At 45.2% G+C, this 14,840-nt stretch overlaps 1 protein-coding gene across 3 annotated transcripts in view; it reads right to left on the bottom strand.

Annotated features, from left to right (window-relative positions):
* Positions 1 to 14,840, bottom strand: part of LOC121835550 (fat-like cadherin-related tumor suppressor homolog) — a 123,376-nt gene that overhangs the window by 74,029 nt on the left and 34,507 nt on the right. For all 3 annotated transcript variants that reach the window (XM_042289932.1, XM_042289933.1, XM_042289934.1), the window contains exons 14-17: positions 10,951 to 10,974; positions 6,708 to 6,919; positions 5,013 to 5,427; positions 3,215 to 3,520 (exon numbers count right to left, since the gene is read on the bottom strand). In XM_042289932.1, coding sequence (XP_042145866.1) covers positions 3,215 to 3,520; positions 5,013 to 5,427; positions 6,708 to 6,919; positions 10,951 to 10,974 — 957 coding nt within the window. The remainder of the gene's footprint in view (positions 1 to 3,214; positions 3,521 to 5,012; positions 5,428 to 6,707; positions 6,920 to 10,950; positions 10,975 to 14,840) is intronic.

Below are 14,840 nucleotides of genomic sequence, written 5' to 3'. Positions count from 1 at the left end.
TTGACTTCTCTTTTTGTTTTTATTTATTCATATTTGCCACAACCAATGGGGAGTTTGTTGTCGACACGTGAGGACCCATTTTTTCCCAGACCCCAGCGTATAACAGCTTCGCTGTAAAAACATTTTCCAGATTCATGCATACTAAATATACAAACCTCTCTAAAATAATCAATACAAATGTTAAAACGTGCTCTTAGATTAAGTTGGTTAAAGTAGCCTATACAGGGTGTGCGGAGGTAAACCAAAACAAATAGTGGCTGAACTTTCAAGGGGTGTATGCTACTGGTCGGCTATTGTTTTTGCCTGTTTTTAAAGCCCTCAGTGAGTTGCCCATACTTTAATAGTCTCACAGTCGAGGACTAACTGCAGTACCTCCAGAAATTTACTTATACGCTTTGTGCGGGAACTATAGGGGTCGCTCTGAAAAACGCGTGTAGCGCCGCTAGCGGAGGAGGTGGCGTTTCACAGTGAGGCCAGCCGAATGCAGCTAACGGAGTTCCCGGTTGGGCCGATAGGGGCGCCGCGTCGCTGGCTTCTCTCTCGTACGTCCATCCAAAGAGCAGATTCGTAGGTCTGCCCAGCCGACTCCGACCAGACTGTTATGCTCATATTCGCCGCTACGTTTTTGAGCGCTGGCGACGTGTATATGGTCTTCGCTACCGAAAGCGAAGCACTCTGGGATTTTCCGACCAATCAGTAAGAGCGAAGGGAAACGACCGTTTTTGTCTTTTTTGTTTTGTTTGCGCTTGCTCGTCACTCTAAGCTTTCAAACCGTTCCGCGTGTGTTGAAATCGAAAGTGCGGATTTTACGGCAGTACGGTGCAACGCTGCTGCGCGGTTATAATAATTATAGATGTACATCTCTAATTTGACAGAGATTCTGCCGAGTGTGTTGCGTGCCTCATAACGGCGTATTACCGAGTCTACAGCACGGTGAAGTGGTGTAACAATTCTTCAAAAGAACTCGGAGTGCCCATTCTTCCGGTTCCAACAGACGACAGCTAAACCTCTATATTAACTTTTTTTTTGGTCAGCGTTCGAAACTCGATCTTTCAATTAGAGCATCGAAATGGATTGCGTATGTAAATCGCCAGGACTTTGGAAGCCTGCCTGCCCAGCTTGCTGACGAGCAAGATGCGCCAGCGTCGTTTGTGCAGCGAGCACTTGGGCGCTACCGCGTTTGCAAGCTGTAGGAAGATTCGTTTGTGGAAAAACGCGTGCCCCACCATTCTTGTTACGAATCCGTTGCTGCAAGGACTTGTTCCTCCAGGTGAGTTGCTGTCAGAGCAATCTTCAGTTAATTTGACAGCTTCGCGTTTATATCTTAGGATAGAGTACCGATAAAGCACCTACAGTCAGAGATGTAGTCACTCCAAAACAGTAGTTGTTTTCTTTCTTGCTTAATTGCATTGCCTATTAGCGAGTTTGTTTATAGTTTATTTATCGTTTATTCTTATGCAGCTCACCTGCAAGCCTTCCGCTTTATTTTGGTGTTGATTTGTTTGTTTGGGTATTCAGAAGTTTCGTTTGTGGGAGCTGTTTATAGAGCCATTTAGATCATTCAATGATAAGTGCTTTTCTTTTAGCTTGTACATTAAAGTAATTAATTTTGTTTTACATATTTGACAACTTTTACTGCGTTTACTGCCTACTACAGTTCTTGGTTCTCCTTGCGTGTTTAAAATACCGCAACTCATTTGAATGGGGTTCAATAAAAAATACATTTCAACGAATGTGCTGTTTCTATTTTATTGCGCTGGTAATATCACGCGAAGCGCAGTTGTTGTGAAGTATATCGCGCGCGGCTCATCTGCTAGACTGGTGCCGTGCTGGCCGCTCACAGCGGCCGGCGCGGCACCAATCTAGCAAACAAACTAGAAAAAAAAAAGCGGGGGGAGGGGGAACGGGGGGAGGGGGAGGAGACGAGGAAGGCGCACGCGCGCACGCTTTTGACAGTGGTGGCGCCATCTGGCAGTCTTTCGAGACCAATTTTTGTCTCCGACCGTATGTACGTTCGCCTTTCTGCCACTAGCGCCTCGTGGCGCTAGTTTCTCCTTACCACGGTGGAGGCTACAGCTGCACTCGGCTGGTGAGGCGTGTTCATGTTCAGGAGCCTGCGGCACCTTTTCGCATTTGAAGCTGTGGCGGCAGAAGCGCGCACGGACAGAACTTTTGCTTTTTGAGCCGATATGTTGAGGGTGATATTGCGATGAGGGCTGGGGCAGACCTAAGAAGGGCATCTAGCTGTTCTCCACTTCATATATTGATTGAGTCGTTAATAGGGGTCATTTCTCTAGCTGTGGTCAAAATAGGGGTTGGAGCAATTTTCTGAAAAGCAAGATGGCCGCCACCATAACTGCTCTCAGTGGAAAATTTGTTTGGCTCGTCGTTGTAAACGTAGAACTACTGGGACGAGGATATTTGGAGGCGAGTGAGATGTTCACTAAAGGAAAGTGTGTTCACCACTGCCTCAAAAGAAAATTTGTTTCGCTTGTCGCTAGAACAGTAGGAATGCTTGGACAATGATATTTGGAGGCGAGTGAGATGTTCACTAAGTTTGTGCACTAAGTGTGCCAAGTTTCATTAAGACAGTAGGTGTTAAATTTATGTTTCGAACGAATAAAGAAATAAAGCTGTACGGTTGTTGTTGATTACGGGCTTCATGGCGCAAAGCTACTATGGCCATACTGCGCCAAATAATAAAGCTGTACGGGATATCCAATATTCGACCCAAAATGTTGTGTTCTAACTGGCCTGTGTGAAGTGCAGTGCTCATCTTGGTGCCGAGGAAACATGGCAGCACCTGAGCCTGAGGCGTCTATATCGTCGGTGGCCGCAACCTCGGCAGTAGCGAAACATGGCCATTCATGCCACTACACTGCAGACAAGCTAAGGGAGCGCAAGAGCGACATTCATGCTTTCCAATTCACAACTCATAAAAAGTGCTTAGGTGTCCTTGGAATTTTTTTTCTCCCTCGCCATAGCAGCCGTTAAGTGGCACAAACACCCTCTATGTTAAAAGTGCCCAACCTAAGATAACCTAAACAAAAATGGCTTACCTAAGATAAAGAAAAACAAAACTAAGATAAAAGACACCAAACCAGCAAAAAAAGGATCTCCTAGAAATCATCCTGAGATTTGAAGACAAACAAGCCCCGCAAAAACATAATCTCAATCATAGCTTTTCCCAGCGAGAACCCGAAAGAGTACAGACCCGTGGCATTGTCTATCCTGAAGTGCGTGGCGCAGTCGTCGCTGCGGATGGCGTAGGTGACGTGCCCGAAATGGCCACGGTCCTTGTCGGTGGCGGTGACCGTGGCCACGGGGAAGCCGGCATCCCGGTTCTCGGGCAGGGCGGCCTCGTACACGGTGTGCGTAAAGGCCGGCGAGTGGCGGTTGGAGGGTAGCACTGCCACCTTCACCTTGGCGTGGCTCAGGTAGACGCCGTCCGTCACCGACACGTTTAGCAGGTACGTTGGCTGCTGCGGGAACTGGTGCAGGTTGGACAGTGTCACGATGCCTGCGCGGGGGGTTCACCAAGTGAGTCCAGGAGAAAGAGTCCACCACCTTCTTGTGGATTTTTGCCGCACCGGAAGCATAGCGTACGCAGAGAAACGGAAGCTGAACTTCCTCGACTGATGCCAATTAGGGTAGCTTGCAGCTCGCATGCAGCTTGCTGCAAAAGTATGGCGGCAAGCTGCACGCACGCGGGCCCTTTTGAACTTGGCTGAACCGGACCTTCTCTTTCGCACATATTCAACTTTTGCGGGGAGCAGGGAGGGGCAACTGAAACGACCAGGTTGTAATGCGCTGACGCCACCCAGTGGCGATGCTCACAACCATGCCAGAAATGAAAATGTGACGTCAAGAACGTGAGGCCTCTCGGGAGCTCCTGAGACGCATTAAAACCGGGCCGTTTCAGTTGCCCCTCCCTGCTCCCCGCAGGAGTTGAACAGGCGTGAGAGAAAAGGGAAATCCGGTTCGGCCAGGTTCAACAGGGCTCGCGCGCACGCAGCTTGCTGCCATACTTTTGCGGAGCTGCGCCACATTTTAGGTTCAGAATGACATAACAACGTTCCGTTTATAACTATTAAATAACATTTCAGTGTCTTTTCGAGCAAAAATTTGGCATCTCCGTGGTGTGGCCTGAGTGTTGCTGACATTTAGAGGATAAAATAGGCGCTAGAATTTCCATTGCAGTACCTCTTTAAAACAAACAAAGAAGCCACAAAACATCACTCTGAAGGTCTGCACCTAGTTGTTTTCTAGCTTTATTTTGCATAAAAACACCGGTGTCGTGCATTGTAAAAAAAAGATTATATCAAGGACTCAAACAACTCAACTTGTAGCAGCCGACCGAGCACACTTAATCTTTCGTCCGCTTTCTTTCCCCTTTTTTCTGGCACTCCCTTTCTCGTTCTTTCTCTCTGGACCACTGATGTCAGCGCTTACTTTTAGTGCATTCTCTGCACATGGTATCCATGCACAGATAGTATAGTCAGGCGGTGACAAGAGAGCGGTTGGTTGCTTGGGCGAGCCTGTAGCTTCCACCACACTGTCAGCTCGGCGGTAAACGAAGCATAGGCATGGAATGAGCCGGTTGGGGGATCATGTTTGCACCACGCAACTGCTGCATCAGTACTCACATTTCGCAAAGGGCGTAAGTAAGGACACATCCTAAAAAAAATTCAGTGCTTTTTTTTTTAGCGCAAAAATGGACCTTTCGCTGAAAGCTTAGGCTCCATCTAAACACAATGCTAGCGGTTCGGACCAGATTTTGTAATTTCAGAATGCTGGTTGAGGTTGACTTTTGGTTGCTGGCTGACTTCTCCAAATTTTTTGCTCTCACCCTCACATATAACGCATGCATGTAATGCGTGCCTTCGAGGTAAAAGAAATTAAATGAAATAAAATGAAATTTCCCCATTTTTCCGGACCCGTCCAATTCCCATACGACTCCCGGTCTTCCGGACTGGTGGACACCGCGTAAACAGAAGCCCGGGGTGGCTCACCGGTCTTGCGGTCAATGGCGAAGGCCTGCGCCTCGTTGCCACCCACGATGGAGTAGGCCAGGCGGTCCCGGTCCGAAGAGTCCGGGTCCGAGGCCGCCACCCTCATCACGAACTGCCCCCTGGGGGCCAGCTCGCTCACTGCGCAGCTGTAGGACAGCTGCGGGAAGGCTGGTGGGTTGTCGTTCATGTCCAGCACCGTCACCCACACGTGGGCGGTCGAGCTGAGCGCCGAGGGGGAGCCCGCGTCCGTGGCCGTCACCACCAGGTGGTACAAAGGCTGCGCCTCGTGGTCCAGCGGAATGCGCAGGTCGATGACCCCCTCCACCGGGTCGATGTGGAACGTGGACAGGGCAGAAGCCTCCAGGCTGTACTGGACACGCGCATTGGCGCCCGTGTCCCTGTCGCTGGCGTGCACCTGCGGTGTTAAGGGCAGTCTCAAAGCTGTGTTTCTCGGTTTTAGTGCTAAATTTGTTTAAAAAAATGAAAGCCGTTTACAACTCCCTGCAATGCCGGATTAGAGCGCAGCTCTCGAGGAGGAGGATGGAAGGGTACTGAGGGATAAGTGACTCCCTGAGGTCACATGACCTGAGGGTGGGTTACGTGACCTCAGGGAGGGGTCAAGTGACCTCAGGGGGGTGACGTGAGGGTAACCCTTTTGAGGGTAACTAACCCTCGCAACCCTCGTGAGGGTAACGCTCGTGACCCTCATGAGGGTAACCCTTGTGAGGGTAACCCTCGTAACCTTTGTGAGAGTAACCCTCGTAACCCTCACGAGGGTAACGTTATTATGACGTTGTGACGTTATTATGAGAAACTTTCCATAATGCAACGCGCGGTTACGGCGACGGCGATGCCGCTCAAACCGGAAACAGGCACCTAAGACCTGCGCTCTAAAACACTATATTTAAAAAAAAAAAAATTTTTTTAGTGCTTGAATAAAACACATTTGTTGCCAATTAAAGAAAAAAAATGTTTATCTCTAAAAAGATAGAAATTGAGAAAGAGGAGGAGACGGAGAGCGGACAGGGACATCGGAGCACCGAGCTCCGGTTGGGATGGTTCGTGGGTAGACGGGCGGCAGGGGGAGCCCGCGTCCGTGGCCGTGCTCCGTACCTTTGTCCCTACTCGCTGTTCCCGAATGCTCTAGTCTCCTCCTCTCCAAAGCCACGAGGCTCATTTTATGTACCTTGACATGATTATAGTCCGTGCTTCTATTTCAAGACAATGCGCCAAAGTAGAACCATATGTTTCAGAATCGCCACCAACCTATCACCAATCAATCACCACCACAGGGTTCGTAAAAAAAATAATGCACCAAAAAATGTTTGTTTTAAGGGGGAAAAGTTTTTTTTCATGTCCATGCGTTTATCTAAGTACCAACCACTAAATGCTCATCTTCGCTTCCAAAATCTTACTAGAAAAAGTTACGGCTCTTCACAACGCTTTACCAATTTTCCTCTTCAAGAGGTGAATTAAGATACTCGCATGTGCACTCCAGATCAGAAATTTCTTGTTTGATCAAAATGCAGAGGTTTCAAACGCAAAAGGCCTCGTTTCTTTAATCTGACAACCAAATCTTGTAAAAACTACTTTGCACTGCACATATGCCATGCGTAAACCTTGGTTTCTTTGTTTTTCTTTTCTTGACGCGACATTGATCATTACGGTTACTGCAGCTTTCTAAATATGTCTTACCTTGAGGATGGACGTCGTGTACGGAGTCGCCTCTGAAACACTGGTGTTGTATGAGGGCTGACTGAACATGGGCGGGAAATCGTTGACGTCCTCGACCGTGATGCCCACGAGGACGTCGGAGAAGGCTCCGGTAACAGAGTCCGTGGCCCGAAGGGTAAGCTGGTACTTCTGGTGGGTCTCGTAGTCCAGCTGCTCTACGACGTAAACGACACCTGGGAGGAGGATGGAAGACCTTATGTGGCAGCAAGGGTTCGGCAGTTCAATCCCATCATACCCGCGGTTCTCATTCGGCAGTTCAATCCCATCATACCCGCGGTTCTCATCTGAGAACAGGTGCGTCCTCAAATGAAGACATGTTCAGTCTTCAGCTGTAGACTGGATAAAGACAGCGCCATGCAAAGGTGTCCAGATGCCCTTGCGAGGAACATCTGGTTGTCCTCCGAGAATGAAGATGTCCAGCATTTTAAAGGTCTTCATCTGGATGTCCTCTATAAGGATTATTCAGACATTCTCTCCTAAGATCATTCAGATGTCCTTTGCTAAGATCATTCATATGTCCTGAAAATGTCAGAAACACCTTAATTCAAAGGTGCCCAGATGTCCTTGCAGAGCTCATCCAGATATTCTTAGTTAGAATCTGGATACCCTCTGCTAGGATCATCCAGATGTCCTGTGCAATGACATCTGAATAATGTCCATTGTAACTGCGAGATGTAAGAACCATAAAAAAAATTTGTAGAGCCCTTCGACTTCACATGAAGATGGAAGACCAGAGAAGCTGTTTTTTTACGACGTCTAGGATGACCTCAAGGACGACTTCTAGGACAACTTCGAGGATGACCTCGAGGACAACGCCTAGAGGACGACCACAAAGACGACCTCAAAGATGACCTCAAGAACGACTTCTAGGATGACCCGAAGACAATACTTAGAAGACGACCTCAAGGACGACGCTTAGGACTACCTCAAGGACGACGCCTAGGACGACCTCAAGGACAACGCCTAGGATCACCTCTAGGATGATTTCATGGACGACTTCTAGAATGACCTTGAGGACGATGCCTAGAGATGATAACAAAGGATCAGGACCTCACTATCTAATAATGAAAAGGAAGGCTAACTCATGCAGGTTGCTTCCTCTTTCTTTTTTTATTTATTCATACTTGCCACGACCAAGGGGAGTTTTCAGTCAACAATCGTGGACACATTTTTCCCAGATCCTAGTGCATAACAGCTTCGCTGTAAAAACGGACAGAACAACAAAGTCTCTAACACAGCTTCTTAGTTGTTCTGTCCATTTTTTTATTGTTCCTACGTCTCAGGGTTACTACGGATGTCATTCACCAGCTCGCCTGCGTTTTTACCTTTCTTCACATCTGAATAAAGATGTCCAGATCTTTGGACATCTTCATCAGATGTCCTCTGCTAAGATCATTCAGATTTCCTCTGCTAGGATCATCCACATGTCTTCATAAGGATATCTGAATGATGTCAGGAACTTTGAACATCTTTGGATAAAGACATCTTCAGATGAAGACAATACGCCTTCAATGAAGTCTGTTATTCCATAAATAAAACTCCACCTCCTAGTATTATACTAACATGCTCTTTTACCTCCATCTATGTAACATCTTCAGGTCTCTTGAAGCCTTCACAAGTGTGCAGCTGTTACCGATGCGACACGGGGTTGCTTCTAATGCTAGAACCTTTGCAGGACAATTGAGGACACTTCCCTCTTTGTACCTGCTCCCCAGCCTCTGATCCCCTACCCTTAAAGCCAAGAGCACACAAAAGTATGTCATTCTTTGTTGGTAAATTACTTTCTGTTGCTAATTTGGCAATGTCAGAGGAGAAGGATACTCGGGAAAGCTTCTGCCTTGCAGAAAATCAAGGTTGTACAATGTGCGACACAGTTAATACGAGCGGAACATCATCACTTTTTGCTTCTAACTCAGACAAGCTACTGACAAGCATCAAATTTTACAGCTTAGGTGGATTCCCCAGATCAAAACTTTCCACCACCCTAAATGCTTTGACGAAGAGCTTTAAAACATAACAATGATACTGAAAAAAAAGGGCAATTGCTTGTTTATTCGAAGCAATAAGGAAACTAGATGCTTGTGTTAAGACAGCATAAGGTAAGTCGGCCTATCAGGTACTGTCTCGCTTGCTTATAACGAAGTCGGTTATAATGAAAAACTTTCAGCCTTTCCACTCTGGTGAAGAAGGAAGAGCAGTGGAGCTGTAGCTTCTGTTTTTGACGGTGGCTTTCCAGGCGAGCTATCTGCTCTTCTTTCGCAAGGGAATCTCAAGCGCTCGACGCAGTGGAAATTAAGCCGATAGCGGCGTCGTGGCGGTTGCGGAACCTTTCACGCTGCTGCGCACATCGCAGCTCGTTCCGCTCCCGTTCTTCTTCCTCCGAAGAAAGGTTGCCGCCATCTATAAGCGACAGCGGCAACCAATTGTCTGGTTGCCGCTGTCACTCATAGATGGCGGTAGCTGTCCAGAGTTCGGTGTCATCATTTTTTTTGCTGGTAGACACGATCCTGGGGAACCTAGCCCTTGACAGCTCCGCTGTAATAGCGGCTATAACAAAGAGATTATGATTTTCATTCCCATTTGCACTTTTTGAAGGTATTTGTGTCTATCTTTAGCGAAGAGATAGAGTGGCTCCTGCAGTTATAGTGATGAGAAAGTTTGTGATAATTTTAAAAATATTCAAACTCACAAAGTTTACCAAGTTGCAGACCGCCACACTTTGCTGCCGCAACCGAGCAGTCGCCAACAATGAGCAGCAGACGATGCTGCCCATTGTGAGGCAGCATCGTCTGGGCACGAAGTAATCACATTATAAAGCATAGGGCACAATAAAATTACAATAGGTATGAAGTTGCCATACTTCGTTTCAGCTTCCGTCCGAGCGCAGCCAAAGGCTGAGGGACAGTTCGCAACTTCGAGAAGAGCATTCCTACGCACCACAAAGTAGCCCGCAAAAGTTTTTTTTTCTAAATAACTGTTTTGTGCGTAAACAGTGCACAATATTCCAGATATCTACTGCTGATAATTATTTCCAACTAAAGGAATTAAATATCTGAAGTTTATGTTTTTATTAATATATGTAAATGCATGTGGTTTGGTGAAAGCACATACATCCGCTGGCAACACGGCTGCAGCGCTCAGTTTTTCTGTGTGATTTCGTTCCCGTAATGGCCGAATCATGTGCTTCGCTGCCTTCCTCACCGCGTTGCTTCAAAACATCCTTTCGGAAAGGTATGTTTGGGCGTCAGGCGCGAGAGGTCGTGATGAATGTCTGCTTTCGAATTCGGCAGGAGACTCCGGCCGCATCGTACCGCGAATGCGTTGTAAACAAGAAAAGCGTCCGGGCCACTACAATTCACTGATACGCAGCGAACTCAGGGCACCCCTTTACCTGCCGATCACATTGAACGCCGAGAAGCTGGTGAAGTGAAAAGGACTGCGCCTCGAGGCCTGGTATATCCATACAATACAAGGAAACACCAACGGCCGGGTCATCGGGCACCTTGCAACCTGTACTTACATCTTCAAACTATGCCGAACAGGTGGAAAACTCGGACACAGACGGCAGCGGCCAGCCTACGTACTGACATCCCCTGTGACTAAATTTCAGAACGTGAAAGGGCATTTTTTAAACCTGTAGCAGACGATACCACCCGTAGCAGACGAAATACTTGGCGGGCGCGGGCGGCGCGGACGACCAGCGGCGCAGCGGAGTGATACAAAGGTGTAGGTGGGATCGCGTGACCTATTGCCGGCGTCTGATTGGCTCTGGCCACACGTAGCTTTGGCTGTGCTCGGACGGAGGCTGAAACGAAGTATAGGGGAATATGGAAAGGAGTAATGGTGCAACAAACAATGAAGGGCCCGCACGAGCCTGGATGAACTAGCCGCTATCATTCACGGTGCTGTGGCAGATGCACAAGTCCGCGGCGGATTCTTTCTCTTCCCTTCTTATCAGTAAACGTAGTTGTGAGTAGCGCTCTTTTCTGTCCTGTCCTTCTTCTTCTCTCTACCTTGTGTGCTAAATACCTCAATATGTTAAAAAAGAAACTAATGAGCACTGCTTATGGTGTGCCAAACAAACACAGGGAAACATAAAGGGGACACCATCGGCACAACGTAAACACAAACAAAAAAAACGAGGAAACTGCAACAAAAAAAGAAAATGTTGAAATGAACATAAAGCCCACATTGGCATACTCACATGGACCATTACTATGGGCCGGGTCTGAAAAACAAGGCAACGGAAAAGAAGGGAGGGGGAAACAAACGGTTGTTAAATAATAAGTTACGATTAACGACCGGGACAGGGGCAAACAAAGACAGAAAAAAGGTTGCACACAATCAAAGAGAAGATGCCCCCCCCCCCCCCCCACTTCCCCCATGCATCGTTGCAAAACCCATTTCCTCATTATTTATCTGGTAGTAAGAGCAGTTAACGGATGGGAACCTCGTTTTGTCTTGTAAATATGCAGCCAACGAATTTGTCCTAAAGGATAAGTTACTGCTACATCATTGCCACCAGAAATGAAAGTGGTGTAGGGCAGTTTGTTCAAATTGTAGCACTGACGTTGACATCAACACTACAATTTGATCACGCTACTCATAGAATCAACAATTCTCGACTGCTATTCCACTGCGTGTGCTTTGCCGTTGTCTGCGTCCAATGTGCGCACACTTCAAGATTAGGTGCTAATCTCGTCTGATTTGCCTGTGAGAACTTGTAAACAGGGAAGGAATATAGGTACCATTGGGCGATAAAGGGTCCACAAAGTGATTTTCAAACCAATATGTACTGATTGAGTTATTTTGAAGTCCTTGATAAGTAATGATGCCACCTTTTAAAAGTTCATTATTACTTTCCTTTAAAAAAATTAGATGCTTCCATTTTATCCTACATCAAAAACCAACAATGATGATGCGAATAGAACAAGGTCACACTGAGTGTCATTTGTTTGCTATTCCCTCAATGTATCTAAACACTCATGTCAAAACTCTTTTTTTTAAATAAGCATGCTCCTAAGACCAGATGTGAGAAAGTTCACGAAAAGATATCCTCTATGCCAGAAGTTCTTAAACTTTTTGGCCTCACGGAACCCCAGGAAGCCTCAAAAACTGCCGCAAACCCCCCCCCCCCCCCTCTCCCCTCCATACTTGCCGACCGAGAGGCAACAGATGCACAATTGTAGGCAATTTTGCTTGTGTTGCTTCCCATATATCCCCACCATATCAATCGCGATGTCAGTACAAAGTGAGATGAAGGCGCTTTGCATGGTCCAGCCGCGCAGCCTCCGGCATGGGGGGGGGGGGGGTTGCAATTTGGGTGTTCGCGGAACTTATGAGACCAGCTCGTGGAACCCCTGTGTTCCCCGGAACCCAGTTTGAGAACTCCTGCTCTATGCTGCATGCCTCAAATGGACGCTAAAGTCATACAAACTTTAGTAAGTGCCATAGCATTCTGCATCTGCGAAACTGGCTAGCATTGCCGACGTTGAGTGTTGGCTCAACCATCAAGTTCCTATATTTAAATCCACTCGAAGGGTATGTGACCTCATCTTTAAAAGAAGCTACTGCCATATTATGCGCTTCAAGAATTATAAAAGAATGCAAATGATTTTTATGTGGGCACCGTTTCCCCCTAAAAGCGTGGCTGATGTTCCCGACCTGACTGATTTCTACTAGACTGAGCGCTTGTCACCTGACCATGCCATGGGCCACGGTAGGCTATATCAATTGTTGCAATCAAACAGTTGTCTACCTCCCTGCCACACACTCTTGCTTGTGTTCCATCCTAGTGCGAAATTAGCTAGTCCAAAGAACACTGAGGTCAATAACAAACACTAGAAAGTATGTGTCAACCGCATACAAATGCTCACACCCCCAACGGCAAAACCGGCCTAAAAAATGTTCTACATTCTATTTTAGCTTACCAAACTATAGTTACTGTTCCTGGCTAATTTCCTTTTGTTAATATTCCACACTACAACTTTGTCAGATTGGGACATGCCGCAGCTATCTGGGATCCCGGCCACACTCGTGACCGTCTGCAGAACCGGTCACGATTGTGGCATACATTTCCTGTTCTGAAACTATTGTCGTGCAGCTAGTGTCTTGGAAAGCAAACATATCTTCAACTCTTCTTTTCTTGTGACCTTGCAGAGGCCACCTTGCTTTGTTACTCATTAAAAAGCTGTGCGTAGAAACGTGATATGGCGGATTGTTCAATGATGTTGAGAAGTGTCAACATTAGAGGTTTGTCGTAATGTAGGACAAAGCCTGAAAATCATTTGGCAGACCCTTCAAAATCCTTTTCCGTAATAGTAAGAGCCATGTATTTCTCATTCGAGGTTGTTCTTCTTTTCACACTCAAATAAACAAAAAGTTATGAGATGATGCTGCAATTGTGCACAAGCTTCATGCATGGATTAGAGTATTAATTGCTTTACTGGCACCTTTACAGCATTAGGTTCAATCATTTTCTCTACAGTAGCATGATTCAATGCATACCAAGAATGCAGAAGTTAGTCATATAGCATTTAAAAACACACAAGCTATTCAAGGAACATGAGCATCCCAAAAGCAACTTTCACATAAAAAATTAATTTGTGTGATGTTAACTATAAAACTCACTTTTAACAAGCCCCCCAAAATTGGTTTTGTTAGGTAACACATTGCAATATGCAAAATAGACTTTCAAAATATAAAATATTTTGTAATACTTCCCTATAATCTCCAGGTTCACTGGGGCTGACTGTTTAAGTGCAGCAAGATACAAAAAGATGAGCGTGTCTTGTTTTCAGGAAAGTCTTTGTTATAACAATGCTACACTGAAGCTCCTCCACTTTTTATATCTCAATTTACTACCCACTATACTACTAGTATAAACATAAAAGCATTATAACAATTATGTTGTATTCAAAAAGCACATACCTGGAATTCAATAAATCCAATTGAAATATGGTTGCATGTTTTAGGTTACAAATACTTTTGATGATTCTGAGCACCTCTTTAAGAGAACTTTAAACATTTACTTATGACAATAACATAGCCACATAGTCTACGTGCACAAGAAGTTTTCATTGTGTACCTCATTCAGAATGGCACCTTTTTCCCAACAGTACCTGCTTTAAAGTTTGCAAAAATATCCTGCTCTTAACAGTTAAAACTATCTATGCAATAAAATAAAAAAAAAACTACAATAATGCCTCATAGTGATGCAGGTTTCTTTGTAAATAAATAAATGAATGAGTATGTGAATCAAATTTGATTAGTGCTCAAGTGGTTATTTAATGTTGGGTGATTTCAGATAAGATCGACCAAAGGATGGCTAGTCGACATTTTCAAATCAACTGATGTTTTTATATGTTATTGTCTAGTGTCTGGTATGAACGAATCCAAACTTAGTTTTGACTAGAAAAAATACTCGGGGACAGGAAAAATCGTAATGCATGAGGTGGTGGACAGTTGCATTAACGCGCACTGATGGAGGGGGCCCGTTTGAGAGTGAATAACTAAAGCGATAACATTAGGAGAACTCTAATACGTTTTAGGCGCAAACTATGGGTATAGCTTGCTTGTAATATAAAGTAATCATATTTATTTAAAATTTATTTATTTTTCTAAAAATTGACAAACATGCCTGCTCGAACGACAAATGGCAAACTTTGGAGGTCTGTATCTCATGAAATAATTTAATCATTATGATATAATTTGCAGATATTATTCTACTAATATATAGCTAATATTTAAAAAAATAACTAAGGTATCTGTGTGATACAATAGTTAGGATATATTTAGTCAAACGTGGAAAAAAATCAAACAAAAAAAAATTCCGATGCGAATAAAAAAAAAAACACCACCCTCGATTTTTTTTAAATTTAGGTAACCTGTTATACTCTATTTTGGCATTCATTTTCATTAAAAACATGTTGCATCATTTTATTGAGAAAGAAGATACAACTCCCCAAAGTAGGGTCCTTTTTCAAAGTCTACACTTAGCAGGGTTTTATACAAGAACTGACTCTGAGTTCCAGTTTCATGAAACCAACACACATCTTTTATATATTTTTATTCAGATGAGGCCAATGATAACTA

This window comes from Ixodes scapularis, unplaced genomic scaffold, assembly GCF_016920785.2.
Source record: "Ixodes scapularis isolate PalLabHiFi unplaced genomic scaffold, ASM1692078v2 PGA_scaffold13__105_contigs__length_92229423, whole genome shotgun sequence".
In the NCBI taxonomy this organism is placed as follows: domain Eukaryota; kingdom Metazoa; phylum Arthropoda; class Arachnida; order Ixodida; family Ixodidae; genus Ixodes; species Ixodes scapularis.
This window is presented reverse-complemented; position numbering and strand designations above follow the sequence as displayed.